At 38.1% G+C, this 24,757-nt stretch overlaps 1 protein-coding gene across 4 annotated transcripts in view; it reads right to left on the bottom strand.

Moving 5' to 3' along the window:
* KDM4C (lysine demethylase 4C) overlaps nucleotides 1-24,757 on the bottom strand; it is a 424,788-nt gene that overhangs the window by 278,959 nt on the left and 121,072 nt on the right. For 3 of the 4 annotated variants that reach the window (XR_002771056.1, XM_003782886.2, XM_023507997.1), the window contains 3 exons: nucleotides 24,592-24,641; nucleotides 14,102-14,205; nucleotides 8,292-8,429 (listed from right to left, as the gene is read on the bottom strand). Coding sequence is in view for 3 of the 4 variants with exons in the window: in XM_003782886.2 (XP_003782934.1) it covers nucleotides 8,292-8,429; nucleotides 14,102-14,205; nucleotides 24,592-24,641 (292 nt within the window). In the remaining variant the exon portion in view is untranslated. Of the gene's footprint in view, nucleotides 1-8,291; nucleotides 8,430-14,101; nucleotides 14,206-24,591; nucleotides 24,642-24,757 lie in introns of those variants that run through there. The other variant, XM_023507999.1, reaches the window with a different exon arrangement.

Consider the following 24,757-nt stretch of genomic DNA (forward strand, 5'->3'; position numbering starts at 1 on the left):
TCTCAAAAAAAAAAAAAAAAAAAAAAAAATATAAAGTTCCCAAGTATTAGGATTTCATCTCTTCATATCTTTAATAACATTACAACCCAAAGCTGAAATTTCCCTTAACCATTTATTCCTTTATCATACTCATCTATGATTGCTATTTAAAATACCAACAGGAAAGCACATAAAACTAGCATAAAAACTGTAAATCAGCATTATAATCAAGAAGGTTCAAAAGCATTAGTATTGTCCTCACTCAAAGATAACTCTACGAAAATGTGAAGTGATCAACACAAACAAAAGATGACAATGATGGCTGACAGAATTAACTATAAGTTCCAAATATTGTAGACAATGCCACAAAGAATTAATTAACGTGTTATGTTATACTGTTAACTATACCAGTGGCAATCCTCCCTCCTAGGATACTTCAGAGTGCCCAAAGTATCCAGAAGATACTCTCAATTTTCCTTCTTGGCTACAGACAGTATTACTGGCGATAGTATGTAAGGGGGAAAAAGTACAGTAAATTAACTGTAATAGGCATAGCTAAAAGGGGAGAGAACTAAGCATAGTTTAATATGCTTTTGATCACAAAATACTAGTATAGTGATATTTCTCTATTCTTATGGCACATTCTCTTTAAATTGTGAAAAAGATACAGAAGATGTTTAGGGCAGTGAAACGACTACCATAGGTACGATAATATAATGGTGACTTCATGCTATTATACATTCGTCTAAACCCATAGACAACACCAAGGGTGAACACTGATGTAAACTACATACTCTGGTTAATAATGATGTGCCAATGTAGGTTCGTCAACTGTAACAAATGAGCCACTCTGGTAGGGGATATCAGCATGGGGGAGGCTGTGTACAAGTAGGGTAAGGAGTACCTGGAAAATCTCTATACCTTCCCCACAATTTTGCTGTCAACCTAACCTGGTCTAAGAAAATATTTTTTTAAGGGAACAGAAAAGATACTCATCATCACTGTATCAGTGTACCATCAGATCCCATACATTACAAATAGAGCAGAAATAAGAGGTAAAAAGCAAAAAAATGCAGAATATAAAATCCCTATACTAATGAACATCATTTTATACACGCCATGTCAGACACTTAAAATTAGAATTCTAAGAATATAAGTAGGCAATACACAAAGCAGTCTACATTTTCTTTCATTCACATACCATAAGAATAGAAAAATCAATATGCTAGCATTTGTGATTAAAAGCACATTAACATATAACCTAGAGACTCATCACAAAAATGACTTCTGGTTGGTTTTTTTGTTTGTTCGTTTTTGGTGGGGGTTCATTATTTTGAGATAGATTCTCTCTTTGTCACCCTCAGTAGAGTGCTATGGCATCACAACTCACAGGAACCTCAACCTCAAACTCTGGGGCTCAAGAGATTCTCTTGCCTCGGCCTCCCAAGTAGCTAAGACTACAGGCACCTGCCACAATGCTTGGCTATTTTTAGAGAAGAGGTCTTGCTCTGGCTCAGGCTGATCTCAAACTTGGAAGCTCAGGCAATCTACCCACCTTGGCCTCCCAGATTGCTAGGATTACGGGCATGAGTCACTGTGCCCAGCCTCTAGTTGTTTTAATAAAGCCTGACCAAGATCATAGATTTTTTGGAAAGGTGCCGCATGATTTAAGAAAAATCTAATTTAAGAGAAGAAATGAAATACGTATGTATAAGACAGAAGGAACTCACTTCATGGAACCTACCTGCTAGACAATTTAATAGTGGAAATCCATTCCAGATTAAAGGGAAATCAATTTCAAAATTCTATCATCTCTCTTGAAACTTGTTCAGCATTAAAGGATTCAAATGTCAGAACGCCTTAAAATTAGATACTGAAGTAATGCTCCCGGGGTTCATAAGAGAACATTCCCAGGGCTGAGGTACAATTTTTCAACATTCTGACATACCATGTTAACATGATATTTCTTAAAATAAAATTAATGCAAAATAAAACTTATCATTTTGGTGTCACCAACTATTACCTTTCTTTCCAGAAAGATAATATTATTTATCCTGCCAGAGTAAGTCTCTCACTGCACATACTATAATAAATACACTGCTTCTGATGGTGTAGGCTAGATATGACTGTCCCTAAGACAATGATTTTTTTTTTTACTCAAGAAAATCAGTACAGTAAATAACTTTTCTTTCCTTCTAGACAATCATAGTGCTTGAGGCTGCTGCAACAGAAAAACAAAATATCTTCACAAATGTCTCCAAACAGTCAAGCTGAAAATCTAAGCCAAAGTTTCATTTAACAGCCTGTCAGTTTTTTGATGTGAAGCTAATGAATGCAGTCGCAAACAAATCCATCAAACCTAACATCAAAACAACTGCACTTCATCCCACCAAACGGAAAAATGAAATACAACCTGCAGGCCAGTGCTTTGATCCAACCCAGCCAGGAAAGAGAACTGTGAGTGTCACCACAGCAGCTACACAGAAGTAGTCATGGACTCCATTTCACCACAGAAGGAAAGAATGCTCCAGAAACAAATGGTCATCTCAAGTATACATAAAGGTCTTATTTCAACTAATAAGCTAGCTGTTTAAAATATTTGTCAATCTGTCAGAAAAAAAATATCATTTAACTTTAGATGACTTCGACTTTCAAACATATAAAGATTCCTAAAATAAATACAATAATTAGACGGTATGTTCCACTACTATAACTTTGCAAATGAAGGTTTATTAACCTTTTGTTCTTTCTGAAAGCTCCCTAAAGAAAAGACATCTTTCTTCTTTGTACAAACACATAGCACAATGCCTGTTGCAGAAAAGGAATTCAACTCAACTCTGCCTAAGTTAGCAGGCAAGTGGGCACAAACCTAGCTGAAACAGTACTCTAATTATGTTTTTTCAGTAATAATCTTGCCTCTGATAAGTGAATTGGAAAAAAATTACATAACTGCCTTGGGTAAGCTGGTCCTGCTAAATGCAAGACCCTTTTGTTCTGGAGCATCTTACAGGCTTGGCTCTACTGTATTTGGCAATCAAGGCAAGGGAGCTCAATGAGCCTCACCGAGGAGCACAGAAAGGAAGGAGACCAATGGAAGGGCTTGGGGCAGCATCAGAGATGTTTAGACGCAGGAATAGCCAAAAGAATTTGCTATCAAGGCTAACAAGTCAAAGTCCCTCACTCCTACCTCTCCCTACATTTGTCCCCTATCTTCCACACACACACACATACACACAAAAATCTGTGTGAAAAATGAGGCAGATACTCTGGGGATACTTTGAAAAAGAACCATCTTGATTGGAGCACTAAAAAAATAGAGAGTGACTATATCCACAGGCACTAAAATATTCACAAAATATAATCACTTTGTTGAGAATATTAAGCCTCCAGGAAAACTGTTAAAAATTTTGAAGAAGCATATTTGGGCTTTGCATGAATAATGAAATGGGATTTCTAATTAATTGCAGCCAGATCTTAAGCAGGGAAGTTTTCTTAAACAAACATCCCATATGAGTAGATCAGTAATACATTCAAATGAAAGCCACAGAAGCACCCTCTCCAGTCCTACTTCAGGACAGGAAGTCTCATACTGCAACAAAAGTCAACAGTCAGGGTCAAAGGAAGCAGTCCCTGAATCCTTGCCAGTACCAATCCTACCTTTACCTCTGTTCTCGTGCAACAGATTGTCCTCCAAGTAATGAATTCCTAGAAACGTACATGGTGCATGGCACATGGGATACCAGCCTAGTCTCAATAAAGGTCCCTATCTACAAGCCAATTGCATGGTCTGAACAGGCTCTTACTGACCAAAGCCTGCTGATCAAAAGATCTTTTCAAAAGCTAGTTAGTACAGCTTTTGTAACAGCTCTTTTCTGAGACACCAAAGTAAAAATACTATTGATTTGTATCCTATTACTTATATATTGCATATGTGGATTACTTATATGTGTAAGCACACACCACACTGTACCATATACAGATACAGATACTATATCAAGTGCTTTCATACACTCAAATCAACCCTATGTGACAAGTAAAACAGCTGGCACCGCCCAGTGCCTCAACTATGAAAAAGTGTCAATATTTTTAGAATTTAAAAAAGTATACCTCATCATCAGTTATAGATATTAACTTTTTTACTATTACTGCTTAGAATAAATTGAAGAAAGCAAAGAATTGAGACAAGCTAACAAAAATGGGCACCCTCAAAGCTAATCTTTCTAGTGCAATTCATAAGTAATTCACTACATTTTACATTAGTTCCGGCTCAGTGCCTGTAGTTCTGCGGCTAGGGCACCAGCCACATACACCAGAGCTGGCAGGTTCGAGTGCAGCTGGACCAAACAATAATGACAACTACAACCAAAAATAAAAATAGCTGGGTGTTGTGGCGGGCGCCTATACTCCCAGCTACTTGGGAGGCTGAGGCAAGAGAATCGCTTAAACCCAAGAGTTGGAGGTTGCTGTGAGCTGTGGCGCCACAGCACCCTACCAAAGGCAACAAAGTGAAACTCTGTCTCAAGAAAAAAAAAAAAAAATCATTACCTTAGTCCCCAGCAAAACAGATAAATTTGCGTCCCATGCACAAATTTAGTAAGAATTAAAAGGTATACACACATGCAATAAGAGCAAATTCATAAGGTTAAGTATTCAGACTTGGAGATCAAAAAAAAGTGTAAAAAAAACTGATTGAAGACACTACAATCTCAAATAAAATGTCATTTCACCACACTGTAATGTTAGAGAATATATTAACTGAGAATAGCCAAGAAAACATTAATATTGAAAGTATAATTTTAGGGCTCTACCCATAGTTCAGGGCGCCGGCCAAATACGAGAGGGTGGCGGGTTCGAACCCAGCCCAGGCCAGCTAAAACACAATGACAACTTCAAAAAAAACATTGCCAGGCATTGTGGTGAGCACCTGTAGTCCCAGCTACTTGGGAGGCTGAGGCAAGAGAATAGCTTAAGCCCAAGCTTCAGAGGTTGCTGTGAGCTATGAGCCACAGCACTCTACCCAGGGTGACAGCTTGAGACTATCTCAAAAAAAAAAAAAAAAAGGTATAATTTTAAAAGGCAAAGGATGCTTTAGTGAAACATTCAAAACTTTATCTGTTTATCTATTACAAATTTAGTTTCCTGTTCTTACACAGAATAAAACTGGTTATACGACTCAACGTAGATTCTTTTTTGCAGTTTTTGGCCAGGGCCAGGTTTGAACCCACCACCTCTGGTATATGGGCTGGCACTCTACTTCTTTGAGCCACAGGTGCTGCCCTTTTCTTTTCTTTTTATTAATTTTTTTTATTTTTTTCATTAATTTCTGATTTAATTTTGGATATTTCTTTTCTTCTGCTGGGTTTAGGCTTAGATTGTTCTTTTTCCATTTCCATCAGATGGCTTGTGAGTTTGTTGATACGCTCTCTTTCTGTTTTTCGAATGTAGGCTTCTAAAGTGATAAATTTCCTCTCAGGACTGCTTTTGCTATATCCCATAGGTTTTGGTAGCTTGTGTCTTCATTGTTGTTATGCTTAAGGAAGTTAATAATTTCCTTTTTTATTTCTTCCTGTACCCAACTGTCATTCAGCATAAGATTGTTTAATTTCCATGCCTTTGTGTGAGGCTGAGCATTTTTGTTGGAGTTGAGTTCCACTTTTAGTGCCTTGTGATCGTAGATTCTTAATATAGTCCTCTCTGTGGAAGGCACATGCCTCTGCTTCCCATGGGTTCAACAAAGATCTTAATCACAGAAATCTGTGGCCATATCTTACATGAAAAGGGATTTTGCAGATTGCTTGCTCTGAAATGTAGGGGACTACCTATAAAGATGGGAGAGAGGCCTCTATAAGCAAAGTCTAGTTAGTCCCTGGCTCACAGTCAGAAAGGAAACCAGACCTTAGTTCTACAAGCAAGGAAGTGAATTCACCAACAAACTGAAGGAGCAAGGAAATGGACCCTTCCTTGGCATCTCCAGTAACGAGTGCAGTCCTACAAACACCCTCATGTTGGCGACACTAATGAGCTATAACCTACAGAACTATGAGCTATTAAGTGGGAATTGTTTTAAACCATGAAGATGCTGGCAAATTGCTAAAGCCAACAGAACTGCTGCTCTCACAACAGCACCACCCGACCAAAAGAAGGGTGGGTGGAGACAATGTCCCAAAATAACTCAAATGCATGCAGTTAGGTCAATTTTAAATTAGGAGGGCTCAGCGCCTGTGGCTCAAGTGGCTAAGGTGCCAGCCACATACACCTAAGGTGGCAGGTTCAAATCCAGCCCGGGCCCGCCAAACAACAATAATGGCTGCAACAAAAAATAGCTGGGCCTTGTGGCGAGCACCTGTGGTCCCAGCTACTTGGGAGGCTGAGATAGGAGACTCGCTTGAGCCCAGGAGTTGGAAGTTGCTGTGAGCAGTGAAGTCATAGCACTCTACCCAGGGGGACAGCTTGAGGCTCTGTCTCAAAAAAAAATTTAAATTAGGAGACCAAAGCAGCAACATAGCATTGACTATCTTCTACCCAGAACCACACAACGCAGTCACAGACCTTACTAAATTGAATGAGTAGGTATTTACATATCTAAGTTCTTCTCTCCTTCCAACAAATCTATAGGGTAGAGAGAGGTATTTCTAATTTATATATGAAGAATAAGTGACTTTCCTACTATGTGGCTATCCTGGTAGACAGGTTGGGCCTCACAGCCCTGCTGCCTCCAAGGTGCACCATTCCTAATAATGCAATAATTGTGATGTGCTCCATCTGCAGGGATTTCATGCTGGAAGACCTATGACCTCTCTTCTGTGGCTGCTCTCCATTCTGACTCTACTTTCACTCAGAAATGTGGAAACAACCCACACAAATACTTGTGGCATTTTAGCTACTCTATGAGGCTGAATGGTCCTATTTTTAGCCAATATCATGCACTAGGTCTAAAAGCTTGAATAAATAAGCACCAAGCTATTATTTTGGTGAACCAAATATGTGATAGCCTATGTTAACAATGAAAGGCGCACACCATAAAATACCAGATCCTTTTCTAACTTAGTGAAAACCACACTGTCAATGCAGATGCAAGAGTAACATTTCTGCAAAAACACTGCAGTAACTGGGCAAGGTACATATGCTGAGTGATCTATTTTTTTATTAGGCTTACTATAATACATATGACATATAATGGGAAGAAGAAGTTCTGTTCTATTCTTTCTAAATTACCCTTCATAAATGGAAATTACTCAGAACAGGAAATGTCTTCTAGTAGTGGGGCTCTCTTTTACTCCAAGAATTCATTCAAATGCTTCCTGGACTGACAGAGAGCTATGCTTTTATTTCTATTTTAACATATTATGAAATTTTCTAAATACACACAAATTAAATCGAGAGTTGTCCTCTATGAATATACTTCTATACAAGTTCACTCAATAATTCCACATGCAAATGTTGTCAATGTGGAATGAATGCTACTCAGTTCTGTCATACAGTGGCCAAGAGATGCTGCATACGCTTTATTTATAATACGTTCCACTAAATCTGTGTCAACTTGGCCTACTGTGTAAAACATAGTTTCATTTAGAAGCTGCCCTCTGCTAGTCTTCACCTTTGCCTTAAAAGCTACAGGAAAGGAGGCAAAGCTAATAGAAACCGCCACCACACTTTGAAGATGTCCTCGAACGCCACAGGGGGAAAGTAATTAAAGTTTATAGAAGTTGTTGCTTGTGAATCAAAATACATACTATGTAGACTAAATTAAATATACTGGGCAGGAGATGCAAAAATTTATACCAAATTTAACATGAAAATGTATTTCCTGTTAAAATATGCTCTACATTATTATTTTCAAGAAATTCATTTCTCTACCAAAGGCAGTTTTAATCATTTCTTTCTAACATCATCCCTCAATCTCTTGTTACAATTTTATCAGACACTCCCTTCAGTAAGTTCTTGTTTTTTAAGACATGAACTGAACTCTAACACAAAGAGATCTGAGGCTGTCTAATGTGGAACCACATGAAGCCACTGGAAAATCTTATAAACAACTAATTGTTAGCCTTAAGAGAGAAAGCAAACACCTATTGCATAAAATTACATATCAGGGTAAAGTGCTCCATATTAATCTTAAAACAGACAAATGTAGCCATAATTGGTAATATAGCCTATGTAAAATAAATGTATCTAGTCTAAAATAAATTATGGTGATGAGGCACACAGTGTCACAGAGTAAGTAAAATGAACCCGGCATGTGATCATGGCCTTCCCACTACAATAACAAGAATACACATTTAATTGATGCTTATTTTTGAGGTTTAACTTACCAATTTAGCAACTTTTCCATAGTCAATCCATCTGACAGTAGCAAAATTTGTAGATTCTGCACAGTTGAAACCATGATTAAAACCAGCATGGTAGCCATATGGGAAAGTGATCATAAATTCACCAGCCTCCTGTGTGATCTGCCAAGGAGGAAAGAATAATATTTTCTAGTAATAAGACTTCCCAAATTGTGAACACGATCAAAATATATTTTCTGTCAAAAACAAAGAAAAACTGCTATGGCATCACAGCTTTACAAAAAGGCGTTTCCCCAAGATTCTCTTCTTAATCCTTTAATAGTGATTTTTCAGGAAACTTTTAAGACTTGTCCCAATAGAATATGGCTTTCTAGCACTTGAGTTCAATTGCTCAATCCATAATTAAAATCATTTTATTTTAAAAATATCTTTAAGTAATTCAAGTAAACGTATTCATACTTAGTTATTGGTGTTTACATTTTAATACTTTAAGAATTGGCATTACTGGAGTTTTAAGACATCATAATTGACATTGTTGCAGATAGAGCTGAAGAAACTGGACAGTACTGGACGGTTTTTCATAATATATGATTTACATATTATAAATTCTTGTTAGTACAGAGTTGGTATTTGTCAAGTTATTCTTTCATAACACTCTGAAAACATTCAACTAAACTGTATTCCACTTAATAATAAAACTTCTATTCAAAGAATTATTGAAATATATGTGAGTGAGTGACTGCGTTTTTAAATATAACATTCAAAAACAAGAAAGAAGGCTACAAGCAAACATGAAAAATATATGTATTCTGTACTCTGTTCCTTTATTTTATAGACATTTATTTTTTATAATCACCAAGAAAATATAAAATATTAATGTACCATAGGTTAGAGAAAAAAGTAAAGTAAAATTTTTAGTGTTACTTATTTTATAAAACTTACCTATCAAATACTAAATCATAAAATACATTATTCACTCCTTCCAATGGCATAAAGAACATTTATATTCCATTATCTGATCTTTTTTTGTGTGTGTGAGACAGAGCCTCAAGCTGTCCCCTTGGGTAGAGTGCCGTGGCATCAGAGCTCACAGCAACCTCCAACTCCTGGGCTCAAGTGAGTCTCCTGCCTTAGCCTCCCAAGTAGCTGGGACCACAGGCACCCGCCACAACGCCCGGCTATTTTTTGGTTGCAGCCATCATTGTTGTTTGGCGGGCCTGGGCTGGATTCAAACCCACCACCTTAGGTGTATGTGGCTGGCACCTTGAGCCACAGGCGCTGAGCCCCATTATCTGATCTTAAAATATTTCTAACCCAACAGCCATCGGAATAAAGTCCTTAAATTCTTGGAGTTAGTGCAGTAATATAAACAAGGTTCATAGGATTTGGACACTATAATATTTCTATCTATTCACATTCAGAGACTGTATTCTCTAATAGTTCTGTTTTTTTCTTTCTTTTTTTTTTTTTTTTTTTGAAACAGAGCCTCAAACTGTCACCCTGGTAGAATGCTGTGGCATCACAGCTCACAGCAACCTCCAACTCCTGGGCTTAAGGAATTCTCTTGCCTCAGCCTCCCAAGTAGCTGGGACTACAGGCGCTGGCAACAATGCCTGGCTATTTTTTGGTTATAGTTGTCATTGTTGTTTGGCAGTCCTCGGCTGGATTTGAACCCACCAGCTCTTGTGTATATGGCTGGAGCCTTAGCCACTTGACCTACAGGCACCACCAGCTAATAGTTCTGTTAATAAAATAACTTTTCTTAATAGAGTGCCAATGGCATCACAGCTCATAGCAACCTCAAACATTTGGGCTTACGCAATTCTCTTGCCTCAGTTTCCCAAGTAGCTGGAAACTACAGGTGCCTGCCATAACACCTGGCTAGTTTTAGAGACCAGGTCTTGCTCTGGCTCAGGCTGGTCTCAAACTCATGAGCTCAGGCAATCCACTCCCCTCGACCTCTCAGAGTGCTAGGATTTACAGGCATGAGCCACTGCGCCTGGCCAATAAAATAAAATTTTCAAACCACAGTTTTAATTATCCTACTATATACTTTAACAGATATAATTTACATACAGAAAAATGCTCAGGTAATATGTACAGACTTGGTCAGTTTTGACAAATGCACACACTCACAAAACATGTAAGCCTCTCAGATCCATTTCCATCAGACAAAAAAGCTCCCTCATGCGGGCCTCTGCAATCTCCATGCAAACCCCTCCTCCCACCCCAGTAATAACCACTGTTCACTTTTGGTTAGCTTTTGCCTTTCCTAAGACTTCACGTAAAAGAAATCGTTCAACTTATTTATGCCCAGCATGTTTTGAAGATGCATTCCCTCTCTTGCATGCAATCAGCAGTTCACTGATATTTACTGGTACTCCATTAAATGAATACATCACCTTTTGTTTATCTCTTTACCTGCCGATGAAGACTGAATTGTCAGGTATTTGCTTTACAAAACTAAAAATATACTTGAGCTCAATAAACACCCACAACTCAATGAGCAGGGTACCGGCCACATACACCAAAGCTGGCAGGTTCAAGCCCAGACCAGGTCTGCTAAACAACGATGACAACTGCAACCAAAAAACTGCTGGGCACTATGGTGAGTGCCTGTAGTCCTAGCTACTTGGGAGACTGAGTCAAGACAATTGCTTAAGCCCAAGAGTTTGAGGTTGCTGTGAACTGTGACACCACAGTACTCTACTGAGGGTAATGTAGTGAGACTCTGTCTCAAAAGGGAAAAAAATGTATTCATGAATGCTTAAAGAATTTCGACATCAGAATAGATACAAAATATCTTCAGGGATACCTCAGCTGTGTACTCTCATCAAGGGGCAAAAAAAAAAATACAAAAGAAATATAAAAATAAGATTAATATTCAGGATGCAAGACTGTCAAAACTAGAATAGATAGCATTTTGTTTCTCATAAATGAGAAAACAAAGGAAGAATCTACCATAATTAATTAATAAAACATAAATTTCAGAGGAGAATCCACAAGACAATCTCACTGTCAGGATATTTTCCTTATGCCTACTCTAAATTAAAGCCAAGACAATGAAGGTACTGATGGTTCTCATGAAATGGTTCCCATGGAGCAAAATTAATGTATGGGCATGCAAATGTGTGTAAACACACAGGAGGCACACAGTATAAACACAGCTGCTCACACTGCAATCCAATTGCCATTCTGTGGTGTCAGGGGAGTACCTTTATTCCCAACAATTCAGAAATTTACCTCATGACACCCCTCTCCCGCCAATGAAGTCCCAGAACAATGTGTTCTGCAGTGAACAGCAGCTCAGCTTCCACCTGGCAGAAAAGACAAGCTCACCACTGCCCAACATGGTTCCAACTCCATCGCTTTGAGCAAGCTGACAACACAGCCCAATCCTTGCCTTACCACGTAACACTGAATCTCACTATCTAAGTGCTTCTTCCTTGTAGTATGTGATAAAATAAAATTCACTGTGCTCAGCTGTTTCTACTCCTACTGTAAAGGTGAGGGACCAATAAGACTGAGGCCTTTAAACTGAGGAAACTACCTTTACTGCTCCATGAAAACCTACCTATACACCATCTCCTCCCTACGTAGAAAGTCTGGTTCTTGCCATCTTGAAATAGAGCACCTGCTCCTATTGGCAACTCTTAAATTTTAGACCTCTGTCATTTCCAAAAATAAGTATGTCTCAGTTAGCCAACATGTAAGACTAACTTACTGCCTCTAGTGTAATAACCTGACAGGAAATCACAGGGACAGGGTAAAATAAGTCCATTTTATTAGATTAAAACAATCATCACAATCTCATATCATGAGAGAAGTTGGAGAGGACACACCCTAAAAGCAGACATTAGCTGCTAGTTACACATTTTTATATGTATGTATGCATATGTGTAAAAGCATTGAAATAAGGGGGAAAATGTACTCCAGCTGAGAAATGATTACCTAAAAGGGCTGAGTTGAGAAGCAACAGTGTGTTACTACACAATGTCTACTATTCAAACAATTACAAATGATCTCTTTTCATCTTCACGATAACCCTATTAAGCAGTCACTGTTAACCACATTTTACAGCTGAAAAAGGAAAGACCCAGAAAAACTATGTGATAGAACCAGGAATGAACTTAGGAGGCTTATTCTGCAGCCTGTACTACCACTTGCTACTCTACATTATCATCGTCAGAGAATAAAGCCCTCGAGGAGCAGTGTCATCACATGACCGGGAAGACGAGGAAAGAGACAGCAGCGAGATTTCACGGGAAGCATCAATGCCGACCGGCCCTCTATGTCACTGCTGCCTCCCATCTCTGGACCTACACTCATCCTGCCACTTTCCACAGAAGCTAAGAAACGTCCCCTCCACAAAAGGCCACATGACAGCCTCATACACCCAGAAAGGGGGTGTGGAGTATGCTCCTCCCTCCCCACAAAGCCTGGAAAGGAACTCCAAGCTCCGATCTCACAGCTCTGCAGCTTCATACAAACTCTGCTCCACAGACCAGCCCTAAACCATCCCCTAAACCTAACACCAGCCCTAGGCCACAGAGAAGGTTTCTATGTCTTTAGAGGCACTAGCCCATTCCTCCTCTGCCTTCTAACATCCCAACTTTGAGTGAAAGTGCCTAGTGAAGGGAATGCCAATCACCTAAAAGGAATACTCGGTGGTGACAGGGTCTAGGCTAGCAAAAGCCTGGGGCCTAGAGATCCGGCAAATGAGACAAAGCTCACAGCAGAGCACCACTCTGAGGGCACAGCCCTGCCCTCTATACCCAACTGTGCCGCAGCCTGTCTCGCACAGCCCCAACACCTGCAGGCATGCCCCATGATGCACGTTTCTGAAGGCAAAGCCTGTCCTCTGTATGACTGCTCCATGGACAGCCTGGGAGGGGCAGAGAACCACTTTAAGCAGAAGAAATGATGCTTGGCACTTGGAAACATTTCACTGTGAACACATCCCACCATCCCCCAAAACAAGGCCACATGAAGGGCCTGAGCTGAAGAAGAAGGAAGGAATTAGTCACAAGCAAAAAACCTTCAAAGGTAGAAAACAGCAAGGATAATGGGAAGAAAAATCAAATAAAAAATAGAGAACAAAGAAGACACATTCTCTAATGTTTCTGCAAGTAGCTAAGTACTCAACCCTCCTGAGACTGAGAGAGCTTTTATCTATCTGGTCAAAACCACTTTTCCTTTCAGCTACTTCAAATATGTATGTTCGGGTTCTGTAATAATGCTGACCCAATAACCACTCACTGACACACAGAACACAGGATCCGGTATCTACTGTGTATTGCCGAACTTATCTTCAGAACTGCTCCACAGAAGCAATATCTGATTATTATTTCATCAGGCAATTTTATCCATAATGAAATGTCAACTGTATTAGATCTAAATGTGTTTAGAAGCAACATAGTGCTACTACCATCATTGACTCTAACTAACCCAACTGCTAATAATAACTGCTCAGAATGCTTTTTTTAAAAAATAGATCACATATACATAAATTATGTTACTCATAAAAAAAGTCTTTAATATAAAAGTGCTTCCTCTTATTTTGTGGAATGTGTTACATTTTATTTTCAGAATACTTATTATTCAATAAGGGAACTATAACAGCATGAAATCTCTAATAAATATATAAGAAAACAAAGTTAATTTCAATTAGGATTTAGATAATTGCTATGTTACATAACATAAATATTAGTTTCTCTCCCCACAGCCTAAAACATCCTACTTGAAGTCAAAGATATACTAATCTATATTAAATACATCTCAGATACAAATCATACACACAAAAGTCAATTTGTGTAAGAGCAATACTAATATACCTTGTCAAAGGGAATACCATACTTCTTCAATACTGATGGAGAAATCAGCGTCATCTTGTGGCGAAGAAATGCATCACACCCTTGGGAGCTGCTTGGGAAAAAACCTAAGAAGAAATCATAAATATAAGCAGCACTTTGTCAATCAAGATTGCATTCTAGATAGTCTTTTTTACATTTAAGTTCTAGTGTTCTTTTACTATGACAGTTTTATCCAAGTATAGATCCATTCCACTAGCAAAAAGCCTTTGAACTAAAAATGAGAGTTGATGTCAAAATTCTTAAAAATTAATGTATATTTATATATCAACCAAAGGTTGATCTTCTTTACAAGAAGGTTTACAAATAATTATTTTTGTAACATAAATAATAATGACTAAACTTTAGGAATCAATTTCAATTTGAAACAATTTTAGAATTAGAATTTAGAATGTATCTAAAACAATTTTAGAATCAATGGAGAAAATATTAAGGGAGGGTAGGGGAAACTGGTGTGCACTTTAGTAAAAGAATCTCTCTCATTTCAGACTCCTACATTTCATCATTCCTAAGCATTCATCCCAGTGTCTAGCATGCAATAACAACAGAGCAGTTTCCCACTTTTGATTTTTGTGTAGTCAATACAAAAATAATGTAAATAATCTCCACTGATTTGAAGATTAAACTTCAAGATATGTCTGCAAAGTGGCCTCATCAGGCTTAATAACTGGCAGAGTGTTTTGAGGAACTTTTTCGATGAAGAAGCTGTACAGCGACTCTCTCACTCAACAGTATATTATGCACCAAGACAGAGTTGGTTTTCTCCATCACTAAGTCCAATCCTGCAGTTCTGTCTGAGGCAGACTCATTATCTCAGGGATGTAAGCCAGAGGAAAATGAACGTGCTTGATGTCCTATTTGTCACCTTGCTCTTTCAGAAGAAGACTGTGGAGGGGAGTGGAAAAGCAAGAAGACAAAGAGAGAAGAACAAGAAACACAGAAAAGGCAAAGGAGAATTACAGAGGAAGGACACAGAAGGAACACGGAAGGCAAGACACATGTGGTGTTTGAGTTTAGTTATTATTACCGATGTTACAAAAATAATGAGTGACATGGGAAGAAGCAGGAATGCCGTTTACCTCTTCCCTGGCCAAGAAGCAGAAGAAACTGCTGGAAATGTGACTTATCTCAGTCTGTGGCTCACAACATGCAAATAACTGAAGCACGTGAGCACCGTGTTAAAATAATCACTAGCACATGTTAACTAATCATGAACCATTTTCATCTCACAGAATAGTAGTACTTCCAAAGAATTTTCTTTTTTTAGTAAATAAACTTTAATTGACATTATATGGGGTAACACAGTTCATCAAAAAGAAAAAAATCAAACATATAGGAAGGAGCCATTGGAGTATGAGGAAACACGTGCAAAAAGCAGTACATTTTGCTTTAGAATCTATACCTTAAAAAGAAAAAAGAATAGAAAAGGAAAATGTAGAAAAGTACGTCTCCAACAAAACATCAGAAATCCTAACTACTACTATTCTTTATAATATCCATAGTCATAAAAGGCATAGTTTTGCCCTACATGGTCATTTAATGTAGCCCTCTGCTTATGATTAATATTCATAATACGGAAATACAAAATAGGACATGAATGGAGAGGAAATGCCACACTAATATAATGGCCAAGACCCCACCACAGACATCCTCAGAGTCACACACAGAGAGGAAGACACAACAGATCAGCCCGTTTTAATAACACAACTCAAATGGATCCTTCAAACTTCTTAAATCTGTAACTTCTCCAACACTAAATGATTCAAGTTTTAAATTAAAATCAATGAAGAAAGAAGAGTCAATTTAATTTTCTTTTGATAAGGATTTTTAATCAAGACCTAAACAATGTGGTGACTGGTCATAAGTTAATTTAAATTGGAAAACCACTGAAGGAAGGTAATTTGCAGTACATAAAGAACTTCGCATTGGGACGGAACTTATATTTACAACATGCTATCAGAATTGTATTTTACAATGTTCTGGAAAACACCTCCTAAGCAGCACTAGCTATGTACAAAGCATACTTCTTAAAAAGAATATTGCTTCAAAATGCCTGCAGGGGATGTGATTCATACTCACCCTCACTCCACAATCTACAAAAAGCATTTCATTCAACATTGAAATAAGTCAATTAACTATAATAGTATTTGATATAAAAATGATAGTATTTCAAATGACTCAAGATTGTCCCAGCTAATGAGAGATTAGTATCTTTTAATAAATACAAATGGAAGTCATTTGTGTGAAAAATAACAAAGTCACATCTCACAGAAATGATAATTTGGAATAAAAAATTCTACCTTGGAGTTTGAGTTTATCAAATATCACCAACTACAAATCCAACTCAGTATAACTCAAAATTTTTTACAAGTTCTTTAAAATGTGCCTTTTGAATCAGTTTTGTATATTCTCTTATTTACCTTCCTGATGTTCTTTCTTAAATTTTTTTTTTAATTATTGAGGAAAATCTCCTCTAAAAGTTCTATTGTAATGATGCTAGGATAGCATTCCATAAGATGTATCCATTTACCAGGTCATACAGTCCACTCCTTCACAACCCTAAGGATCAAGAAGTTCCAACAAAGTTCCACACTGATCCCTCAGTCTCTAGCAGTGGCATCCCACTGTGGCATGTCATGTGCCCTACTGTCACTAGGCAATGTGCCAGGTGTAGCACACCACACACAATAAACCTGGCTCTTCTTTCTGCAACATCTACTTTTACCATGTTTAATCATTTGGTTCCTTTATACATAAAAACAGACATATTGAAAGAAGTGCAATATGAAAGCTGCAGGCGTGATGAGGCTTCGCTCTCCACTCTCACAGGGATATACTGCAGGGAGCCCTTGAGAGTAGCCAGCTACACAGTCCAAACAAGTGATGGGATATTGCTTAAATCTTCATAATACCTTTTATAAGCATTTAACAAATCAGCTTTCTGGAGCACCAACTTTCTCCTTTCCTTTAGTATCCTAAACAAACGCATACCTTTTCATTATAATAAAATGAAAGCTAAATTTTATTCCTTAGTCTTAATATTCTGAATTACTTGGAAGCCTGCTTGTCCAGTTAAGAATTTGAAGTTCAGCCTTATAGATATGAATTGCATCGACCACTCCCACACTCTCATGGCTTTGACTAGTCCATGATCCCTTAATGCCATACTCTATCCACATGTACAGCTGAGATGCTACTATTTACCTTCTTCCCTGGGTTCTTATGGGAATACAGTAGGAAAATGCACACAAAATTTAGCCATAGTCAAAAGGTGAGAAACAACCCAAGGTCCATTAACTGATAAATAAACAAAATGTATTATATCCAGGCTTGGTGCCTGGAGCACAGTGGTTACGGCACCAGGCACATACACCAAGGGTGGCAGGTTCAAACCCAGACTGGGCCAGCTGAACAACTGCAACAAAAAAATAGCCGGGCGGTGTGGTGGGCACCTATAGTCCCAGCTACTTGGGAGGCTGAGGCAAGAGAATCTTTTAAGCCCAAGAGTTTGAGGTTGCTGTGAGCTGTGATGCCATGGCACTGTACCGAGGGTGACATAGTAAGACTCTGTCTCAAAAAAAAAAAGAAAAAGTAGCAGATCCATACAACAGAGTACCACTCAGACATAAAAAAGAATGAAATAATGATACATGATAATACATGGAAAATATTAAAATGAAAGACGGTATTACACCATGTATGCAAAACATCCAGAATAGATAAATAACATAGAGACAGGAAGCAGATTAATACTTAATTTCCCAAGGTAGATGGGAGGGACTACAGATGATGAAAGAGGAATGACTGCTCAGTAGGTATAGGATTTCCTTTAGGGTTGATGAAAATATCTTGGAACTAGAAAGTAAGGATAATTATTCAACAATGTGATTAAACTAAATGCTGTTGAACTGTCAGGCATATCCAACACATGGTAACATTCAATGAATAACAGCTACTATTATCCCTGCTACTCATTTCCATCATATTAGTGCTAGTAAACATATTGGTTCAAAAATCTTCTCTTTTTACCATCTCTGCAATCTGCCAGCTGAGAAGCTAGATAACAGTTCCAGGAGACCTAGAAAGCTGAGGGCGAAGTTGCTGCAGATGCCCAGTAGATACCAAGCTTTGGAGAGCATCTCATGGCCTTGGGCATTCTAACCCAAACCTAGCCAGTGCTGGTCACAGGCAACTAACTTCTCCCCCACAAAAGTCTAACAGTCAAAGGTAACTTGCATTATGACTATATTTTTTCATTTTTTATTTTGTATTCTCTGTATAAGTTCTTCCATACTTTCTCCTAAGACTAGTATCGTAGAATTAAATAGTGTGGGCAGCGCCTGTGGCTCAAAAGAGTAGGGCGCTGGCCCCATATGCCAGAGGTGGTGGGTTCAAACCCAGCCCCAGCCAAAAACTGCAAAAAAAAAAAAAAAAAAAAAAAAATTAAATAGTGTATGCATATCTAATTTAAATTCCAAATTATTCAAAAATGAGCTTCAAAGTAAAAATTCTACAAAACTAAAAAGAAAAGGCAGAAATGATTATCAGTTACTACACACAGCTTTGGCTGCTAATGGAATCAAACACTCCATAATCTATTTTCACACACACACACCCCAACTCTTCCTCATGCGTGACATACCATGGATCCTATGCCAGGGAGACCAAAGCATTCCCAATGAAATGGAACAATATTTAATTTGGGAGTGAAAAAACTGACAGAATATTTTGAATATTGCTCAGGCTCAATCAAGCAAAGTTGGTCTTTGGAATCATTCCTCCAACTTAAAGACACTGGAAGGATGGATGGGGGCTAGCATAATAAGGAACTTGTACTGCAGAGACCCCAAGCCAAGCCCCGAAACCCCAAAATCATCCCACAATAACTAAGGCTGCCAAAGTTCTCAGGGAGCTCTGGAAAACAGAAGTGCAGGATCCAATAAGCTCTGCCAAGGATCAGGAGCTGTACACACCCAAAGGGTGTGTTTTATTCAACATAAAAGTAATCATATGCAAAATGCATGATTCTATGTGAAAAACATAGCAATCGTCCAAACACATGCTAAGAAAAAGAACACAAAAAGAGAAAACAGAAAGACTGCTTCTGTGGGGAAAGCTTTCAGAAATTAATGAACATATGAAATTACATATGAAATTTCTTAGTGAGCTATTCATGAAAAGCACCAATAAGCTACCTTACCTGGGGTAAAACCTGATAACTTTTACCCACATCCCTACTTGAAAGGTAGACTAGACATGAGACGTTCACAGTGCATTCAGCCTCCTTGCCCTTCCTATCATTTGAGAATGGATAAAAAATTATCACCTTCCAGGCTTCACTCTGCCCTAAATGTCCCATAATCTGTCAGCATCTCTACTGATACTGCTCCCTGGAAGGAGAACTTCATAACGATCTTGGAATCAATAAAAATGGTTCTTCTCCCAAAAAAGTGCCTTGTTCTAGGCAGGGCCTGTGGCTCAAAGGAGTAGGGCGCCGGCCCCATGTGCTGGAGGTGGTGGGTTCAAACCCAGCCCCTGCCCAAAAAAAAAAAAAAAAAAAAAGTGCCTTGTTTTGATCTCCTAAACTTGGTCCATTGGGTAAGTTTTGTCCATATCAAGCTGTTTGGCAGAAAACATACTTTACATCTCCACAAAATTTAACAGGTATATGTTATATGTTTTTTTTTTTTGAGACAGAGTCTTACTTGTCATCCTAGGCAGAGGGCTGTGTCACCATCATAGCTCACAGCAACCTTAATTTCTTGGGCTCAAGTTATCCTCTTGCTTCAGCTTCCCAAGTAGCTGAGACCACAGGGGTCTGTCACAATGCTCAGCTAGTTTTTCTATTTTTGGTGGAGACGAGGTCTCACTCTTGCTCAGGCTGGTCTCAAACTCCTAAGTTCAAGGGATCCCACCTTGGCCTCCCAGAGTGCTAGGATTGTAGACATGAGCCACCACACCTGGCCAGGGATGTGTACTTTTACAGATATGGTCTTTTACCACATTCCTGAGACCACTTTGTTTCAGCTCACGCTTCCTCCCCTTGACACATCACATGGATGACAAATCCACAGGTCAATCATGGATTAAACAGATCCAAGTCAAGCTAACGAGGATCTTCATGGCTCAGCCTCACCCTCCAACTTCCACCAGCCCCAACCCCAAATCACAGAAATCTTCATTTTCCCATAATAACTCCTCCCTGCTGGCTGGCATTTCCTTCCTGAACTCTTCCTCTCCATCGTCTGCTGCCACTTTCCAGGACCATACTCTGGTTTCTCTTCAGATCCTATAAATCTTTCACCTTTTACTTTCCAGAACCATAATTCTTTTACTTGACATTTAAATTATATTAGCTTGGTGTATTTTATGAATTCTTTTCCAATGTCAAAAATCCTACTAGGAATGTGGCCAGATGTAAAATAGTCAATTACATTTAAATACAGACAATGATACTGCTGACATCAAATTATGAAGAAATTAAGTGTAGGAACTATTTCTCTATTCTTAAGCAACACAGCCAACAGTAAGATGAAAATGAACATACCCTGATTCTTCACATATTGATCTCTCTGCCTAAGTATAACTTAAGACATTGAAGCAGAGGATGTATCAGTAGATTTTTCTATTTTTTAAGGCTTATATGGGCCTTTAAAATTGATTATTTATAATCATGGGCATTTTGCTTATAATTCAGAATCAGGCATTGTAATATAGTATTTTCAGACCATCAACTTAATTAATGCTTAAGGGAATAATATTTACTATTTTGAGAGCTAATAGACGTACATTTTCCTAACGCAAACAGAGAGGTATAAAAAGAGGTCAATTTAGAATCTGTCCATAAAATTAAAATAACTTGTTATTTATTGCAGCTCTTCCATCCCTACACACAGTAGAGACCCAGAATCTCTTTTAGATAAAACCTAAGGGGATTTGGTGACGGCTTCCCAAAAATCCACACAAATGCCCAGTTCTGAATATTATTTCAGGAAGTGCACAGAATGCCTGCCTACAAAGCACCCACAGAACATTCCCTACCCCCAGCCCAGGGGTCCCTGAAGATTAAGCTGGGACTATCTGTTCCACAGGCTTAAACTCAAGATTACTAGACATTAAAAGAACCAAGAGGCTTGGCGCCTATAGCTCAATGGGCTAAGGCACCAGCCACATACACCTAAGGTGGCGGGTTCGAATCCCCAGCCCGGACCCGCCAAACAACAATGACGGCTGCAACCAAAAAATAGCCGGGTGTTGTGGCGGGCGCCTGTGGTCCCAGCTACTTGGGAGGCGGAGGCAGGAGATTCGCTTGAGCCCAGGAGTTGGAGGTTGCTGTGAGCTGTAATGCCATGGCACTCTACCCAGGGGGACAGCTTGAGGCTCTGTCTCAAAAAAAAAAAAAAAAAAAAAAAACCAAGAAATCCCAGGTACAGGAACAGTAGTTCACACCTATAATCTTAGCACTCTAAGAGGCTGAGATGGGAGGATCCCTGGAGTTCAGGAGTTTGAGACCAGCCTGACCAAGACAGAGGCTCTGTCTCTACTAAAAATATAAAAAATTAGCCAAGCATCACCGTGGGCACCTACAGTCTCAGCTACTGAGGAGACTGAGGCAGGAGGATCACTTAAACCCAGTAGTTAGAAGTTGCTGTAAGGTAGGCTGATGCCATGGCACTGAAGCCTGGGCAACAAAGTGAAACTCTATCTCAAAAAATAAGCAAAAAAAAAAAAAAAAAAATTCACACATACACACTCACACACACTTAAAAGTAATAGGTAAATTAATCCTACATAAGAATGATTCATCTGTTCCAGTTTGCTGAATACTGCTTTTTAATAAAGTGAAAAAACTAAAATTGTGTTGCAAGTAACTATATGGGATGTAAAAGCATCAACTCACTCCTAATATACTGTTGTTTGAACCCAAGATTCCCCCTAAAATCAGCTGTGCAAACTCCTAAGTCACATATTTTTCCCAGAATCCAAAACTTTCAAAGTAAATCACTTCATATTTTAAAATAAGTGTTTTATTCACAATCGGAGACAAATGAAATATACTTTTACAAAAAATTTTCTGACTTTCCCAGTTTACCTTAATCCATATTTTGCTTAATATAATAGCAAAGATATTGTATTACTTCTAAAATAGATGAGATTTAGACATTTTAAAAACTGAAAGTCTTTCAAACTGTCGTTCATGATTTAACATTATAGCGCTATTCTTGACCAAATTTGCAATCCAATTGTATCAACCCCAAAATTAGAAAGAATGCAATGGCATTATAGATGAATATAACAAGTATAAAAATTGCAACAATTCACTTGAAATTTTTTATTACATTTATGTCTACATAATACTGGTGAAAACCTGCATAAATGAAAAAGCAGCTGAAGGGCAAAATCAAACTCCTGGCTTTATTAGATGCAGGCACAATGTCTTTCAGATAAAATATTTGTAGGTGCCACAGTCAATCAAGATTTCAATAGAAACCAAAGATGAAAGCATTCATGCATAAAAGGCAAGTGTGATAATTATGATGTGCAGACGAGATAATGGAAAATATCCGAGCCTACTTTTCATTTTATGTATCAAGTGCTGCCTTGACCTAGACATTCTATAATGCTCCATCACATTTACTGCATTATTTTATCATTTTAATTATTTTGCAGAATTCAATTAATTTGGCTGGCATCTGCTCAGCAGATGCAAAGCTTCCACTATCTTATCTTGTAGGGTCTTTTTTCCCAGCTTCATTTCTCAAAATAGTGCTACAAAAATGGTTTTGAATAAACATGCAGTTGGTTTAAACTTCTTGTTCATCCTTCAAGTTCATTAACGTCTTTCTGATTAAACAAATGGCAGGAGAAGGTGGCTGCCATTTTCTAGGAGTGTCAGTTTCAGACAGTTTACTACAAAGCATTATTAATCAATTTATGTCAGAAATTTTAGTGCCTCAACACTCTAAAACTTACCGTGGCTTACATTTCATTGTAAGTTCTCTAGTGGTGAGGTTAATAGAAAATGGTGAAATGATTATTAAAGAAAGCAGATATTTCAGCATAAAGATCAGTATCTATATAGGTAAGGATTATGGTAATCATCTTCTAAACTCTAATCTATTATCCAGAACCAGGATCCATCCACCTTAATATTCATGAAAATAGTCCCTAACAAAGTTCAAGATTACAATTACATTGCTATTTTACAATAAAGTATTACATTTTTTTAAAAACCACAGAGGCTTTGTAGTTATTAGCCTGCCAAAATTATAATAATGCTTCCTACAAATGAGATACTGTAACTGTTCCTTCTGATACTCTTCTATGATGTGGTGGAAAGTAACCTTTAGATGCCATTAACAGTATCTGTTCAGACCTGTCAAGTCAAGAAATGGGGTTTCTTAGTGCCCTCATTTTATTATCAAAAGAAAGCACATATAATACAGGAACAAAAACCCTTTCCTAACAGAAGGCGAACCTAACATACCCACGAAAAGTGAATCAGCATCTGACTCAAATGTCACTGCTCACAGAGGATTCAATCCCAGATAAAGGCAGAATGTCGTGCGACTCAGTAGTCCCTCAAATGAAAAACTCCACATTACCCTGGAAAATGAGTTGCTAACAGCCTATATCTTCTTTAGGAAGAATGACTAGAAAATCAGAAGATAAGGATTCTCCTCCCAAAAAGAAAGCATATGAGGAAAAGGCCGCCTGGAGCATGTTTAAGAGGAAGGAGGGAAAAGGAAGATAGCTGTCTCACAAGCACTCTGCATATACAAACAGGCCCAGGCTGAGATCAGCAAGAGCACTCCAGAAGCATTCCTCATTCTTATGAAGATGGGGAAACCCATGACAAATAAAAATTCAACTTTCAGTAAAGTAAGTTTATTTTGCCAATCCAAGAAGGCACAGAATCTCCTGTGTATTTAGTCACCCAGGGCCATCCACCTTCTCACTTCCCTAAGGGCATACTGCAGGCCCAGTGAGTGACAGAAGAACTGGGTATCACAGGTGACATATCACAACCCTTGAGGGAAATGATACAACACCATGAGATGTAGTTATGAACCACCTGCACCATCCTTACACACACAATAATACTGTCTGCAAGAATGTACCTAAAAAGCAGGAAAAATATTACTAGCACAATGATGTTGAACATATGACATAAAAGAGAAAAAAAATTGGCAACAACCAAAATAGAGTAAGAATAATTACTTGATGGAAAAAATACTAAGCAGCCAACTAAAATCACCATGAAGGTTATGCAAAACAGAAAAAAAAAATACTCATAAATTAATATAAAAAGAATTTACATAGTTCAATTAAAGAAACATTTAAAAGTCAATAACTTGAAAAGAATAAAACCAAAGTGATAGTCTACACTGTAAAAATATCTCAAAAGAAAAAAAGAACCCATCAAGGTAAGAAACGCAGAAAGCAAGTTTTACCTTGAGCCAGTCTTTCAAGTCGTTTTCCATGCTCCGGGGGTATAGCATACCTAAAATTTTAAACATAAATAAATATTTTAGGTTTATAATTTTTTAGGTAGCATCCTAAGAGTATATGTTCCCAAATAATGTCATGTAAAAAACTTCAACACCAAACTTCACTTGA

The sequence above is a fragment of the Otolemur garnettii genome, unplaced genomic scaffold (genome assembly GCF_000181295.1).
Source record: "Otolemur garnettii isolate 467f Iridium unplaced genomic scaffold, OtoGar3 scaffold00006, whole genome shotgun sequence".
Classification (NCBI taxonomy): domain Eukaryota; kingdom Metazoa; phylum Chordata; class Mammalia; order Primates; family Galagidae; genus Otolemur; species Otolemur garnettii.